The sequence below is a fragment of the Phoenix dactylifera genome, chromosome 16 (genome assembly GCF_009389715.1).
Source record: "Phoenix dactylifera cultivar Barhee BC4 chromosome 16, palm_55x_up_171113_PBpolish2nd_filt_p, whole genome shotgun sequence".
Classification (NCBI taxonomy): domain Eukaryota; kingdom Viridiplantae; phylum Streptophyta; class Magnoliopsida; order Arecales; family Arecaceae; genus Phoenix; species Phoenix dactylifera.
The window spans coordinates 3,141,516-3,158,248 of NC_052407.1; the positions used below are offsets into that span (position 1 = coordinate 3,141,516).

The 16,733-nt window shown below is 39.8% G+C and overlaps 2 protein-coding genes across 2 annotated transcripts; both read right to left on the minus strand.

Moving 5' to 3' along the window:
• Positions 1–817: 817 nt before the first annotated feature.
• LOC120104034 lies at positions 818–2,654 on the minus strand. The gene is made up of 5 exons (XM_039114257.1): positions 2,293–2,654; positions 2,068–2,191; positions 1,648–1,971; positions 1,431–1,538; positions 818–1,324 (listed from the first exon to the last, which is right to left on the minus strand). Exons 1-5 carry the CDS (start codon positions 2,637–2,639, stop codon positions 962–964), a joined length of 1,266 nt encoding a protein of 421 aa, XP_038970185.1. The 5' UTR covers positions 2,640–2,654; the 3' UTR covers positions 818–961.
• Positions 2,655–4,456: 1,802 nt separating this feature from the next.
• LOC120104126 lies at positions 4,457–6,502 on the minus strand. The gene has a single exon (XM_039114656.1). It carries the CDS (start codon positions 6,500–6,502, stop codon positions 4,457–4,459), a length of 2,046 nt encoding a protein of 681 aa, XP_038970584.1.
• Positions 6,503–16,733: the final 10,231 nt, after the last annotated feature.

Consider the following 16,733-nt stretch of genomic DNA (forward strand, 5'->3'; position numbering starts at 1 on the left):
AATTCAAAAGAATTTATTTGTTTTAGTCGGTTAAAGAAAGAACAAACTAAAGAGTTAGGTTCTATCCCATGTTACAAACACTTGAGTTCAAGTGCCTGGTGCGCATGCATGCATGTGTGTCAAAGCATCGGATTCTTTCAATATCTAAGAGTGTTTTGTTACCAAGTTTTTGTCTCACTACCAGAAAATACGCGTATAGTGACGGAGATTCCCGTCACTATACCGTGTTTCCGGTTACTAATATGGAATTTGTGACCGGAGCTCCCGTCACTGACTTGGTTACAAAAACACGCGTCACTAAATTCTCAGTGACGGCGGCGATTCCCGTCACTAACCTCCGTGACAGAACCGCCGTCACTAAGCCGTTACAAATTCAAGAATTAAATATTTAAGAAATTATGTATTTTCCATCACTATCTAGTTGCGGAGTTAGTGACGAAGGTAACTTGGTCACTGATTTTGTCACAGAATGCGGTCACAAGTTTGGTCACTAATCTGTCACAACCTTTAGTGACAGATTTAGTCGTCACAGACATGGTCACACATTTTGTCACTACATTTGTCATTAATCCCGTCACTGACCTAGTGATAAGTTTACGGTCAATTGGTTACAAACGCGCTGAGCAAAATCAATTTTTATTAACCAAAATCCTGTCACTAAGTTTATGACTGCTCGTCACAATACTTGGTAAACAATTTAGTAACCAAAATTTGGTCACCAATCACAATCTAATAACCTGGTACATTTGGTACATTGATTGGCTCATAATAATAATAATAATAATATCATTAATAGCAAAGGCATTCAACATTACGCAAAAGTCATTTTAAATGTCATTCAAAATTGGCATCAACATGTCCTGAATCCATCAAAATCAAAGTCTATAAATATGTCATAAAGATCAACAGAGATTTCATTCCTCCTAGGAATGCAAAGACCTATCATCTAAGGCAAAAACAATTATAATGAAGCATGATCAGCAGAACCAGAATCACCATTACTCCCCCGATCTGCATGCCTTGGTCCAAAGCCAATCTCTTCTCTCATCTTTTGAAGAACCTCCTCTTGCCATTTTTTCTTTTCCTGCTCAAGAATACGTAGAAGGTCTTCATGAGTGTACAGCTCTGGAGCTTGACTTGTAGAGGTGGAAGAGGATGATGATTGCCCAATAATTCCAGTGAGATCCTCTAGGGGACTAAAGCCATAGACATGGCCATGAGTGGGGACACCAGTTGCCTCAAACCACAAGTCATAATCACGTGGAGGAGCATTTGAGGTGGAGGCATCACCATATTTTTTGGAGTATTCAGCTGAATACTTTGCCTGCCAGTTGATTTAAAAGAAGAAAAAAACATTATGGTGAATCAAACAAGAGATAAACATGAGCAAGCTCAATAATATTTATGAATCATAAAAAAATTATACTTACCATGACAGCTTCACTTCTCTTATCTACATATCCTCCCATGCCTTGCTTTGTCTTATGCGTCCGATTAAAAGATTCAACTATTGTTGGCTCCCTACCTAACTTTAATTTCTACAAAAGAGAAAAGAAAAAATTCATTAACATATAATGGGCTAATTTAAGATGATTGAACAATAATATAAAAATTATTATAGAAATCTAATTGAATAAAGATATGTACCAATCGTTCGTCATGATTGACAAATGTGATTGATCCTCCACAGTGTTTAGAGATGCTACCATTCTTCATGGTGTTTCTATTATTTTTGTTGGCTTCTGATTTCTTCTTCCATTTTGGGGAGATCCAAATATCAATTAGCTTATTCCAATTTTCTCTAGAGATCCAATTAGGGGGTTTATCACGGGCTTTATTTAAATCTCCTTTTGCTTCCAGAAGCTTTTGGCTTCTGACCCTCCCTAATGAGGTTGTCAACCGTCGCTGACAATGCTTGTCCCAAACTTGATGCACATGATGCAATTGTCCTGGAAGAATTGTGTGTATCTCCTAACAATATATAGGTCGCAAGTAATCAGACTTATTAATTGGCATGTGTAACAAGGGCAAAAGTTAATGATAAGAAATATAAATTAATTACATCACCTCAAATTTGTTCCACATTCCAACTTTAGCATGTGTAGGGACCTCCCTCCATGACAACCACGGACCATTGAAAAATTGGCGCATGATAGCAACAGCTTTGTGACTGACCTCATAATCAAGAAACCTGCAATTTAAAAAATATTCATTAGAAAATAAATTAAATACTTTAAATGCAACAAACACATAAATTCAAATTAGTGATATAAGAAAGTGATATTTTCATACATTCCTCTTGTGCACCTAACAATCACTTTTCCATTTGCATCAACAGGGGCTTTAAGGGTTGGTTCTCGGCCATTGCTCTGTCTTGGATCAATCCCAAGTTCATCATTCATCTGATCCTCATTCATTGTATCCTCATGATTTTGCACTGCACCATTCATTTCTTCATCGTTTATTTCTTCATTTGTATCCACCTCTTCAATCATGTCCCCATCAGGAATGTAATCATCATCATCATGACAATCCTCGACACGCTCAGGCAACCTAGAAGGTTGAGGAGGAACTTGAGTAGCAGCCAGTATTAAAGCTGCTTTTCCATTACCTCTTGGTTTCCCTTTTTTCTTGGCCATAACTGCACAACAATAAAAAGTTGTAGTTATTTCACAATGTAAATGTCAACAAATCCAATCAAAGTAAAGAACAATCAGTGGACCTGTTGCTTTCCCTTTGCTCTTTCTCATGTCTGCACAATTATAATTTATAAGTCTAAAATTAGTTATATTAGCATTCACAAAGTTGCATGTTGTATTTTAATCTTCCTCAGCCTCATGCTCCTCTTCCTCGGTTTGTTCATCTTCAAAATCTTCTTCTTCATCCTCAAAGTCCTCTTCCATTTGGTTAGTCGTCAACTCAATTTCTGCTGCATCAATATCTTCTGCATCTCTATTAACACCAACCAAAATGTCTGGATCATCAAGCTCATCTGTCATCGAGATTGGGGTAGGAATCCTGTGGTTTTCTTCTTGATAAAAATCAAAAAAATTTTCTTCTGTCACACTAGGAGTGAACCTACCTCTAGCTTTTGTCTTAATTACTGCCCACCACAATCTTCGATTCTTCTTCTTACCTGGGTAACCAGTATAGAACACCTGATGTGCTTGTTGAGCTAATACAAAAGGATCATTGGTTGGAAGTCTTAGTTTGTAATTGATCTCAACGAGGCCATGTTGAGGGTGCACTTTCATACCCTTATCTCTATCATACCAGTCACATTTGAATAACACTACTTTATTACCAACCCCAAAATAGTCTAACTCGATAATGTCAACCAACATCCCATAATAGTCACTCTCAAAGTCATTGTAACTACTTCCCTTAATGCACACACCACTGTTGAAGGTGCTTTTATCCTTTCCATATTCTTTGGTGTGAAATCTGTACCCATTCACAAAGTAGCCTTTATAACATTTAACTTTATTCCCAGGGCCATATGATAGGTCCTTTAAGCGCCCATCAACATGATTTTTACTGTCGTTAACCTAGCATGATAAAAATAATATCATAAGAATAAATCAAGAGAAAGTCTAATTTATTATTATATTTATAAATTATGTACTCACATATGACCTAAACCAAGCCGGAAACTCCATTTCGCGTCGTCTTTCCAAATCTATTTGGCTTATATTTGGACAAGATTGGCGGATATAATCATCAAAATACCTACAAGACAAAAGCTATAATCACATATATTGTACTCCATATGTATTTTTAAGCATGATTATAATTAAGTACTTGTGTAACTTACTTTCCAAAAGGTTGAACCTCCTCACAATTCAGAAGAACATATAATTCAGCAGCACTAAACTCCTGAGTAGTCAAATGCCTTCCAAAAGGTTTTCCAAAAGGCCGACCTTGATGAGTAAAAATGGATAGACGATCCATGAGATCAAACTCCCCTTCGTCTTCATTACGGGGAACTTGATTTAACCTCGTTTGTATAGAAGGCTCAAAATAATGCGAACAGAAAGTTGATATTTCTTCTATGATGTAAGCCTCGACAATAGAACCTTCAATCGATGCTCGATTCTTTACCTTCTGCTTTATATCATGCATAAGCCTATAAATAAGATTAATATGTTAATTTCTCAAATTTAATGGATACAAAGAAACTATTTAATGGATTTACAGAAATTGTTACCTTTCAAAGGGGTACATCCATCTGTACTGCACGGGCCCCCCAACCTTAGCTTCATAAGCTAGATGAACAGGTAAGTGCTCCATTGAGTTAAAAAATGCAGGAGGGAATATCTTCTCAAGTTTGCAGAGAGTTACCACAATATTTTTCTCAAGAACCTCCATATCTCGGACACGCAGAGTTGTGCTGCATAAATCTCTAAAGTAACAGCTTAATTCTGTCAATGCATCCCACACTAGTGTTGGCAATACTTCACGGAATGCAATTGGAAGCAATCTCAGCATAAAAACATGACAATCGTGACTTTTTTAACCCGTAAAACTTATAATCATCCAGGTTAACACACTTCGATATGTTTGAAGCATATCCATCAGGGAGTCTTAACCCTTTCACCCACTCGCAGACCTCCATTGCTTGGTCTTTGGACAATACATAGAAAGCTGGAGGCTTAACTAGCTTTCCATTAACAAATTGAATCCTCAACTTAGGACGCTTGCAATACAGCTCTAAATCTTGCCTTGCTTTCACATTATCTTTAGTCTTCCCTTTTACATCCATACAAGTGTAAAATATATTGAGAAACACATTTCGAACAATATGCATGACATCTAAATTGTGTCGAATAAGTAGTGTATGCCAATAGGGCAACTCCCAAAATATGCTCCTTTTCACCCAATTATGATCTTTACCGAATCCAGGAATGGTGTGCTTAGGGGCTTTCAAACCAAAAGTTATATTAGGCAAGGCAGAGACCCTATTTTTCAACTCCTCACCAGACAATCGAGGAGGTGGGGGGTCTGTCTCTATTCTACCATTGAAGAAACCATCAACTTGGTATCTGTATGCATGGTCCATGGGCAAGAATTGACGATGGCAGTCAAAAAAAGAAGTCTTCCCACCATGTTGTAGTGTAAAAGTTTTTGAGTTCTCCATACAATACGGGCAGGCCAACTTTCCATGCGTACTCCATCCTGAAAGCATGCCATATGCAGGAAAATCGTTGATAGTCCACAATAAAGCTGCCTTCATTTGAAAATTCTCTTTTCTAAAAATGTCATAAGTGCTGACCCCTACTTCCCACAATATTTTAAGTTCATCAATCAAAGGCCTAAGCAAGACATCGATACTTTTGCCGGGGCTCTTAGGTCCAGAAATGACTAAACTTAGAAAAATGTAGAGTCGTTTCATACATATTGATGGTGGAAGATTGTAAACTGTTACGAAAACTGGCCAACAAGAATAAGGACGAGCTGATTGGCTAAAAGGGTTAAAACCATCAGTACATAACCCAAGTCTCACATTACGAGGCTCGGTAGAAAAGGATGGATGAATGCGGTCAAAGTGCTTCCAAGCCTCCCCACAAGCAGGATGCACCATCTCATCTGAATCACCTCCCTTCACATGCCATGACATGTTTTCAGCCGTTCTGCTTGACATAAAAAGCCTCTGAAGTCTTGGTGTTATTGGAAGATATCGCAACCTTCTATAAGGAACATCTTTTCTCCTACCACCACCATCATTTCTTCTGAGTTTATATCGAGGATGACCACAAATGGTACACTCAATCAAATTCTCTGTTTCCTTATAGAATAGCATACAATTATTCTCACAAACATCAATACTTGTATACTCCAATCCCAACTTCCGAAGCATCTTCTTTGATTGATAGAAATCAGGGGGCAGCTTCTCACTTTCCGGCAACATATTCTTCACTATTTTCATGATTCGATCATAGCAAGATATACTCATATTAAATTCAGACTTGCAATTTAATAATTGACTAATAGCAGATAACTTAGAGTGTTTTTTACACCCTTCCCACAAAGGTACTTCTGCATCTTTCAATAAAGAATAAAAATCTGCAGCATCCTTGTTTGGCTCTTCCTCATGATTAACTTCAAGTGCACTCCTCAAATGAAGTTCCTCTTCTGGGCCCATAGCTTCCATCACCATGGTTCTATATTGCTGACCATGTTCACAACCAACATCCATTGATGTCGATGCTTCTACTGCACTTGTACTTATAGGAGCAACTGCACCAAGTAACTCCCCATGTGCAAACCATGTTGAATACCCCGGTGTAAACCCCTTTCTCAAAAGATGAACATTGACCGTATCACGGTTAAGAAATTTCTGGTTGTCACATCTTATACAAGGGCATCTAATCTTATCACCACTACAATACTCTAACTGAGTAAATGCAAACTCAAGGAACCCTTTAACTCCATCACAGAACTCAGCTCTTATATAACCATTTTCACTAAGTCGGTGGTACATCCAATTACGATCACCTGACATAGTTCCTCTAAAAATCAAAAAAATAAAACAACATAAGAAAGCCTAGAAAATATTAGAGAGATGATAAAAAAAGAAAACTGTTGCCCAGATAGACAACCCAAGAGGGGGAGGTGAATTGGGTTTTAAAATAATTTAGATAATTTAAAACGTTATGGATGATTAATTAAAAACTATTGCAAGTTATTTAATTAATTACTATGTGCTGTGAGTAATATGAAATGAGAAGAAGGAGAGACAATCAATCACAAACACAAGTTTTATAGTGGTTCGGAGCTAACCCTTGCTCCTACGTCCACTCTCCAAGTCTCACTTGGGAATTCACTATAATCCCCTTGGATTACAGCCGGTTGTTTTCCAAGCTCACAACCAAACTTGTTGTTTTACGAGCTCACAACGAACTCGGTCGGTTTTCCCAGGCTCACCGACTAGAACCACCCCCGATTGTTTTCCCGGGATCACAATCGAACCCTTACACACGTTGGTTTTAACTCGGCTCACCAACCAACCTCAATCCCCTTGATTCAATCCCCGATTGAACCAAGTAAATACAAGTTGTAGAAAGAAAACAGAAAATGAGCTTCTCAAAAAACAGATGAAAACAATATGAACAATAAATAAAGTTAAGAAGCCTCAAACGCTTTTAGATTGGAGATGAGGAATGGCTTCTTAAACTTCTGGTCTCCTCTTGAAAGAGTAGTCGACTTGAATGCAGGAGAAGGAGGCTTTAATTGCTGGGAAGATGTAGTTGGAAGCAGTAAATGCAGATCTTCCTCTTTTTCGTTGAAGAGCACGTTGCAGAGCTTGAATGCTTGATTAGTTGGAGTGAAATAGTTGTTCTCTTCTTAGCTACAGTCCTCTGTGGCTATTTAAGCCAACCCCCACGGAAACTAGCCGTTAGAGTGCTTTTTCTGCCCGTTCTGAACACTCTGCGCAGCCTGACAATATGACCGTTGGTGGGTTGGAGTCGACTCGCGCGATCAGGAGTCGACTCGGCTGTAGCGGGAGTCGACTCAAGCTTTTCCGGAGTCGACTCGACAACTGTTCCAAATTTGAATTAAAGTTGCCTTCACGACTGGGAGTCGACTCGTCTTGACCTGGAGTCGACTCGTCAACTTCTGGAGCTGACTTGGCAATTTTGGAGTCGGCTCATCCACTGAAGTCCGTGGATCCAATTTTGAATTTTGTCCACTCGAGTCGACTCGACTGTCCTGGGAGTCGACTCGAATCTCAGAGCCCGAACTCCCGATCCTCTGTCTTTTGGCTCGTCCAGTCTTGGAGTCGACTCGAACTTCCTTGGAGTCGACTCGGCTCTCAGTTTCCGAAAGATGGTCTTCTGCCTTTTGACGTGAAGCTGTCTTGGAGTCGACTCGAGCTGTCTGGGAGTCGACTCGAATCTCAGAGGCAGTAACTTGGTTTTTTGTCTGTCTTGGGGTCGCGGTGTCTTGGAGTCGACTCGCGTATTGCGGGAGTCGACTCGAATCTCAGAGTCCATAAAATGGTCTCTGACTTTCTTTGTGTACCGCTGAGAGTCGACTCTTGCTTTCTTTGGAGTCGACCTGTCAACCATCGGAGTCGACTCGCGTTCCACTGGAGTCGACTCGAATCTCAGACCCGAAAACTGCTCTCTGACTTTTCTGCCTGTGACTGCTTGGAGTCGACTCTTACTTCCCTGGAGTCGACTTGGTGAACATTGGAGTCGACTCGCGCATTTCAGGAGTCGACTCGTTGACAGGTTCTGAGTTGATCCTTTCTGTTCTTCTGTCTGTTCTCAGTCGGAGTCGACTCGTACTCATCTGGAGTCGACTCGAGCTCGTGCTAGTGAACTTGATACGCTTGGAGTCGACTCGTGATACTCGGGAGTCGACTCGAGTCTCAGACATTGGTTCAAACAGACTCCTTAACTTATCCAACAATTATGAACCAAGTCTTGGGACACTTAGACAGGATTTTCACTGAAACACTCAATTGAATTCATTAGTAATTAAAAGATATACTCAAATGCTTTGAGCTCATCAAAATCAAATGGGGTTTTAATCAATCACTCCACAATCTCCCCCTTTTTGATGATGACAAAACATTGAGTATATGTAAAATGAATTGCTCAATAAATAATGAAATAAAATCCATAAATGAATTCAAATGTCTGGTAATTCAATTTATCCAAGCTTGAAAGAAGTGAAACATTAAATTTCGGAGTTAAAGCTCCCCCTTTCATTTGGAATTATATAAGCCTTCATATTATGCAATCAATTGTTTGGCTTATATGTCATTAATGATTTAGTTTGATTAAAATTCAGATTCTCCCCCTCAACATATGCATTCAACTATGTTTTGATTCTCTGAATTTCCTTTTAATGCTTTGAAGTTTTTGAACTGAATTTTTTGGTTTTTAGAGAGAAAATCTGTCAATTTGTTCATGAGTAGGATTCAGCTAATCTCCGAATATCCCTTGAATAGATTCTGGAAATTACTCCATTAGGAGCCCCAAAAGAGAGATAATGAGCCTCGAGGTACCGAATCCACTTAGAACAAATTTGTGTGTGTTTTTAAGAGTTTATCTTTTTATTGATTTCTTTTACATATTTTATCCATGTTTCTCCCCTTTTACATATTTTATACATATTTCTCCCCCTTTTTGTCATCATATCAAAAAGGAGGTAATCACGCACAATCAATGGCACAAATGGCACAACCAATCATCAAATGGCACAGAAATGAAGATAAGATGTCTACTCATTGTATTGATATGAATGTGAATACATTTGAGCATACAATAAGTAAAGCAAAACAATACAAAACAAAACAAAAAGAATATCTATGGTCTCCTCGAGGATGAAGATCCCCCCCTCGAGGATGTATCTCCCCCTCTCGATGAGGTGGCTCCTCCTCTCGAGGATGTGGCTCCTCCTCTCGAGGATGGTGCTCCTCCTCTCAATCGGCTCTGCTCCATGAGGAGGGTGACTGCATCTGTAACATGTCCGAGCTGCGTGATAATAGACGTAGTGGCTCTGCTATGTGTAGTGGAGAGCTCAGTCACCGACGTCTGAAGCCCAGTCACTGACGTCTGAAGTGTGTCCAGCTTGTCGATGAGTACATTCGACAAGCGCTCGGCCCCCTCGGTGGTGGTGTGCATGTCACGACCTATGTCCTCTCGAGTGGTGCTCGTGACCTCACTCATGCTCTGGAACTGGGCCTGGACCAAACTCCGGACATTGTAGATCTCTTCCCGTACATGAGCCGTCATGTCAGTCACGGCTGTCAAGGAAGGGACCAACTGAGAAGATACGGGTGCAGGAGTGGGAGCAGGCACCGCACCTCGGAGCTCCCGAAGCAGCTCATCCCTCACCTCTCTGACTATCTCCTGTCGCAGCTCCCGGAGCTGCTCAGGATCAATCCGGACCGCCATAGTGGGTGGTGCCGAGGAGGAAGGTCCAGCGGAGGTGGTAGGAGCAGGAGGAGTGGATGGAAGGTCTGGATGGTCTGGAAGGTCTGGGTAGTCTGAATCGGGCTCAGGACTGGGTGAAGGTCTGGTGGTCTGAGCGGTGAGGGTAGACTTCCTAACCCATACCCCCTCTCTCTTCCGAAACCCCATCCTGTGTAGGGTCCCCGCACACATGCGATCAGTCCATCGCAAAGCGCGAAAGGGCTCCCACTCAGGAATGGGAACCTCGTACTCCCTAAACAGAAGGGTGAATATCATGCCATATGGGAGGGTGAGCCTAGGTCTATCTAGGGGCTCACACATGTATCGATATATGAGTTTAGGAAAGTTGATTGGGGTGTCATGAAGCATATAGAACATAAGAGCTAGGTCCCTCTCATTTACAAAATCAAATCTCCCTGTCTTAGGGAAGATGGACCTAGACAGTATACTCAAGAGGATCCGCATCTCAATCGGTAGTGAGCTGGCGGATACCTCGTCTACGGGTGACTGGGGTGGATGCCCGAGAACAGCCGTAAGGGCCTCAACTCTGTCCTCGGGATGTGTGGGAGCCACCCCTACTAGTGGAAGGTGGAGGATGTGGCCAATAAGATCCTCCGTGACAAACACAGGGACACCGGCTACTGTGCCCTCGATACCCCCATCTCCCCGATGGACGGTACCGTAAAACTCTCTAACGAGCCCTGGATATGTGGGGAGGTCCAATGTAAGGAAGAACTCTAAGCCCTGGACCCTAAGTCTTTCACCTATGGTGAACCCTTCCCGGGAGAGGAAGTCGAAATCGACATACCTCCCGGTGGAGACGACCTTCCCGGCCAATGGCCTCGCGGGAACCGCCCTAGGCGGGGAACGAGCCGGAGGTGGTTGCCTCGCGGGATCGTGCCGCGCCTTGGAGCGCCGCTCGGGACCGGCCTCAGGACGGGACCTCTTCCTAACCACGGTCTTACGTGGCATTTTGACCTAAAATGGAATGAAGAACCTAAAGGACGGAGAAGGGTCGACGGAGGGAGCTTGGGACGGACCGGAGACGACCTAGGAACGGACGAAAACCCTAAGAACCGGTGAAAAATCGACGGAAAAAGGGTTGGAGACGATCGGGGACGACCTAGGAGTCGGCTCTAGGGCTTTTTGAACAGTGGCGGCTTGAGAGAAAAGTGTTTTCGAAACGACAAACCTAGGGTTAAAAAGTCGGATCCCGACTGCGAGTCGACTCCACTGAGTCGCGAGTCGACTCGACCTCGAGTCGACTCCAGAATATGCGCGAGTCGACTCTCCTTATGCGCCTGTAGTCCTCGAGTCGACTCCCGACAATATGCGAGTCGACTTCCCCTCTGCTGCCATCTTTGCGAGTCGACTCCCACCAATGCGCGAGTCGACTCCCCCTTAGGAGCCGGCTCTGTAACTTACTCGAGTCGTCTCTAACCTTGGCACGCACCTAAAAATCATGCTATAATCGTGCCAAATGAGGAAAAATCACCTAATTAAGATCTGATTTGATGATCATTGAAAAGGAACTCTATTTTAACCATATTGTAATCATCAAAATCAATGAATCTAGTGGAAACTACCACTAGGATGGATCAATCACTCCTAATCCCCTCCTAAGCACACTAAACCTCTCTTCACTTAGGGGTTTTGTAAAAATATCTGCTAATTGATTATCAGTACAAATAAATTGGAGTGTCACATCACCATTCAATACATGATCTCTTATGAAGTGATGTCTTATCTCAATGTGTTTAGTTCTTGAATGTTGAATTGGATTTTTAGTTAGATTTATGGCACTTGTATTATCACAATTAATGGAAATTTTATCTTGTTTAATGCCATAATCTTCTAACTGTTGTTTAATCCATAAGATTTGAGCACAACAACTCCCGGCTGCAACATATTCAGTTTCTGCAGTGGATAATGCAACCGAGTTTTGTTTCTTGCTAAACCATGAGATAAGATTTTCTCCTAGAAATTGACACGACCCGCTGGTACTTTTTCTATCAAGCTTACATCCAGCGAAGTCTGAATCTGTGTATCCTATTAAGTTTAGGCTAGATTCTTTAGAGTACCATAGCCCTATGTTCTTAGTTCCTATTAAGTATTTAAAAATTCTCTTAACTGCAGCTAGGTGTGTTTCTTTAGGATTAGCCTGATATCTAGCACACATGCACACACTAAACATAATATCAGGTCTACTTGCAGTAAGATACAGTAAAGATCCTATCATACCTCTATAAAGTTTTTGATCTACAGATTTACCTGATTCATCTTGGTCTAATTTGCATGATGAGCTCATGGGGGTGCTGATTGATTTGTTTCCCTCCATATCAAACTTCTTGAGCATCTCTTTGATATATTTAGCTTGATTGATGAAGATGCCTCCTTCAGACTGTTTGATTTGAAGCCCGAGGAAGTAGTTCAGCTCTCCCATCATGCTCATCTCAAACTCACTCTGCATCAAATCAGCAAACTCTTCGCAAAGGCGATTGTTAATAGCACCGAAAATGATATCATCAACATAAATCTGTACTAATAACATATCCTTATTTTGCTTTTTCAGAAATAATGTTGTATCTACATTTTTCCTAGAGAATTCATGTTCTAATAGGAATTTGCTAAGCCTCTCATACCATGCTCTAGGTGCTTGTTTTAAACCATAAAGTGCTTTGTTTAGTTTATATACATGATTGGGATATTGATGATTTTCAAAACCAGGAGGTTGTTCTACATATACCTCCTCATTAATATACCCATTCAAAAAAGCACTTTTTACATCCATTTGATATAGTTTGAAGTCCTTAGAGCATGCATATGCTAATAATAATCTAATAGCATCAAGTCTAGCTACGGAAGCAAAGGTTTCATCAAAATCTATGCCTTCTTCTTGATTATAACCCTTTGCTACTAGTCTAGCCTTATTCCTTATAACAATTCCATTTTCATCTAGCTTATTTTTATATATCCATTTAGTACCTATAATTGGATATTCAGAAGGTCTCTCTACTAGATTCCACACTTTGTTTCTAGTAAATTGGTTTAGTTCTTCTTGCATTGCATTTATCCAATTTACATCATTTTCGGCTTCTTCTATATGTTTGGGCTCAAAGTGTGAAACAAAAGCTAGATGGTTATTCAAATTCCTAAGGGATGCTCTAGTCCTAACGGGTTGAGATGGATCATCTAGAATTAGTTCCTTAGGATGCCCATGAGCATACCTCCAAGCTTTAGTTAGCCCATGATTCACAATACCCTCTTGGCTTGATGATTCTCCTTCAATCAACTTTTGATTATTATCTTGAAATCCCATCTCATCTATCTTTTCTTCAAGTATTTCAACATCATCATCAAAATTAATCTTCTTACTAGACGAGATGTCACTAGAGTCATCAAAAACAACATGTATAGATTCTTCTATAACTAAGGTTCTTTTATTAAAGACTCTATAGGCTTTACTAGTTGTAGAATAACCTAAGAATATTCCTTCATCCGATTTAGAGTCAAATTTACCTAGATTATCTTTTCCATTATTATGAACAAAACACCTACATCCAAAAACATGAAAGTAATTAACTTTTGGTTTTCTGTTTTTCCAAAGTTCATAAGGTGTTTTCTTTATAATGGGTCTTAACAAAACTCTATTTAATATATGGCAAGAAGTATTAATGGCTTCTCCCCAAAAGTACTTAGGGAGGTTACTTTCACATAACATAGTTCTAGCCATTTCTTCTAGTGTTCTATTTTTCCTTTCCACAACTCCATTTTGTTGTGGTGTCCTAGGTGCTGAAAAATTATGGGTTATCCCCTTTTTACTACAAAACTCCTCAAATGACTGATTTTCAAATTCGGTACCATGGTCACTTCTAATAGCTATTACTGAGTTATCTCTAGCATTGGTTACTTCTTTATGGAATTTCTTAAAGACAGAAAATGCTTGATCCTTATGTGCTAGGAACATGACCCATGTGTACCTAGAATAATCATCTACAATGACTAGACCATATTTATTTCCACCTAGGCTTGTTGTTCTAGTTGGACCGAATAGATCCATGTGTAATAATTCTAGAGGTCTAGAAGTAGAGACACATTTTATGGATTTAAATGAGTTCCTAGATTGTTTGCCAAATTGACATGCTTCACATATTTTGTTCTTTTCAAATTTTAATTTTGGCAAACCTATCACGGAGTCTCTTTTAACTAGTTTAGTTATTGTGTCCATGCTTGCATGACCTAAGTTACGGTGCCATAACCAACTAGCATCATTTTCTTTAGTTTCATTAACAACTAAACATTGGTTATGTTTTGCAAGATCTTCTAGATCTACAACATATACATTTCCACGCCTAATCCCTTTAAAAACTAAACTATTATCATTAGGATTTGTTATAATGCATAGTGATGGTTTAAACATAACATCATATCCTTTATCACATAATTGACTAATGCTTAACAAGTTATGCTTAAGACCATCAACATATCTAACATTATCTATAAAAGTAGAAGGGGTGATTTGAACTTTACCAATACCAATGATGTGACCTTGGTTGTTGTCTCCAAAAGTCACAGCACCTCCCTTCTTAGCTTCGAGGGTGAAGAATTGATCTTTATCACCCGTCATGTGCCTTGAGCAGCCACTATCCAAATACCAGCAGTTTTTGTTGACCTTGGCTGCAAGACACTCCTACACAAGCAAATCATGTCATCTTAGGTACCCAAGTTTTCTTGGGTCCTTCATGGTTAGTCAAGTTGGTTCCTTTTGGAACCCATACCCTTTTTATTTTCCTTTTTGTTTTACTTTTTCTATAGTCACATACATTTACCTTATGTCCGATAGTTCCACAACAAAAGCAGGTTATTTTCTTAGTTTTAGTTTCCCCAGCTTTAACAAAGAAGTTACTAAGAAGTTTTTGTTTATTTCTTGGTTTATATCCTAACCCCGCTTTATTAAATACGGCTCGTTGACTATTAAGTATCATGTTTAACTTTTTATAACTATAGGTAAATTTTTCAACTAAGGGTTTGTATTTGTTAAGTTCTTTAGTTAGTGTTTGATTTTCTGCTTTTAGATCATTAAGTTCTTTTGTGAGATCCTTGTTTAGGATTTGTTTATGGTTTTTGGGTTCTAATGTTTCTTTATTTAGCCTTTCATTTTCTTTAGTTAAGGTATTAGTCTTTTGAGTTAAAAGTTTATTGCTTGTCTTAAGTTCCATATTTTCTTTGGTGATTACGTCCTTATCCTTAACTAATTTATCGTACTTAAGTATGTATGATTGATTAGCTATTTTTAGTTCTTTATTCTTCAGATTTATTGCCTTATATTCTATCATTAATTCATTAAAAGCATCATAAAGCTCATCAAAAGTAAAATCTAAAGGTGATTCGGATGTTACCTCACTTTCATTGGCCATGAAGCAGAGATTGGCCTTTTCCTCTTGTTCCTCATCCGATGAAGAGGATGATGAGTCGGAGTCGGATAGAGTCGTGACAAGAGCCTTCTTCTTTTTGTACTTGCTCCCCTTTTTCAGTAAAGGGCATTCAGCTCTTATGTGACCCGGCTTCTTGCACTCGTAACACCCAATCCCCTCGTTTTCCCTTCCCTTACCTTTGTCCTTGCGGTAGAAATTTGAGGGGCCTCTCCTTTGATGATAGGACTTCTTGTGGTTGATGAATCTCTTGAACTTGCGCACAAGAAGAGCCTCACCATCATCTTCCTCATCCTCTTCTTCGTCACTGCTGCTACTGCAAGATAAGTCCTTGTTAGATGAAGTAGATTTTAAAGCTATTACCTTTTTCTTATGGGAGGACTCTTCCTCGTTGTGTTGCTTCATGGTTAGCTCGTGCGTCATTAGGGATCCAAGAAGCTCCTCTAGTAGTAACTTGTTCAAGTCCTTGGCTTCTTGGATTGCCGTCACTTTAGCTTCCCACGACCTAGGTAGACACCGAAGGATTTTCCTGACAAGATCACTGTTAGTATAGCTCTTGCCAAGGCTTTTTAGGCCATTGACAATGTCTGTAAACCTAGTGAACATGCTTGTGATTGTCTCATTAGAATCCATTCTAAATAGTTCATACTTATGAACCAGTATATTTATTTTGGATTCTTTAACTTGATTTGTGCCCTCATGGGTCACTTCAAGTCTATCCCAAATCTCTTTTGCAGAGTTGCAAGTAGAGACCCTATTGAATTCATTTCTATCTAAGGCACAATAAAACACATTCATAGCTTTAGAATTTAGTTGTGCCTTTCTCATGTCATGTTCATCCCAATCCGTTTCTAGTTTGGGTACCTTGACACCATCTACATATATGGATGGGATGTATGGCCCATTTACTACAATAGTCCACATCTCATAGTCTTGGGCTTGGATGAATATTCTCATCCTAGCCTTCCAATATGAGTAGTCAGACCCATTAAAGAATGGGGGTCTTTGGGTGGACTGACCCTCAATGTGGGAAGATCCAAATGGGGTTGTCATTTCGATCTTTTACTCTTGGGTGGAAGAGTTTAGGCTCTGATACCACTTGTTGCCCAGATAGACAACCCAAGAGGGGGGGTGAATTTGGTTTTAAAATAATTTAGATAATTTAAAACGTTATAGATGATTAATTAAAAACTATTGCAAGTTATTTAATTAATTACTATGTGCTGTGAGTAATATGAAATGAGAAGAAGGAGAGACAATCAATCACAAACACAAGTTTTATAGTGGTTCGGAGCTAACCCTTGCTCCTACGTCCACTCTCCAAGTCTCACTTGGGAATTCACTATAATCCTCTTGGATTACAGCCGGTTGTTTT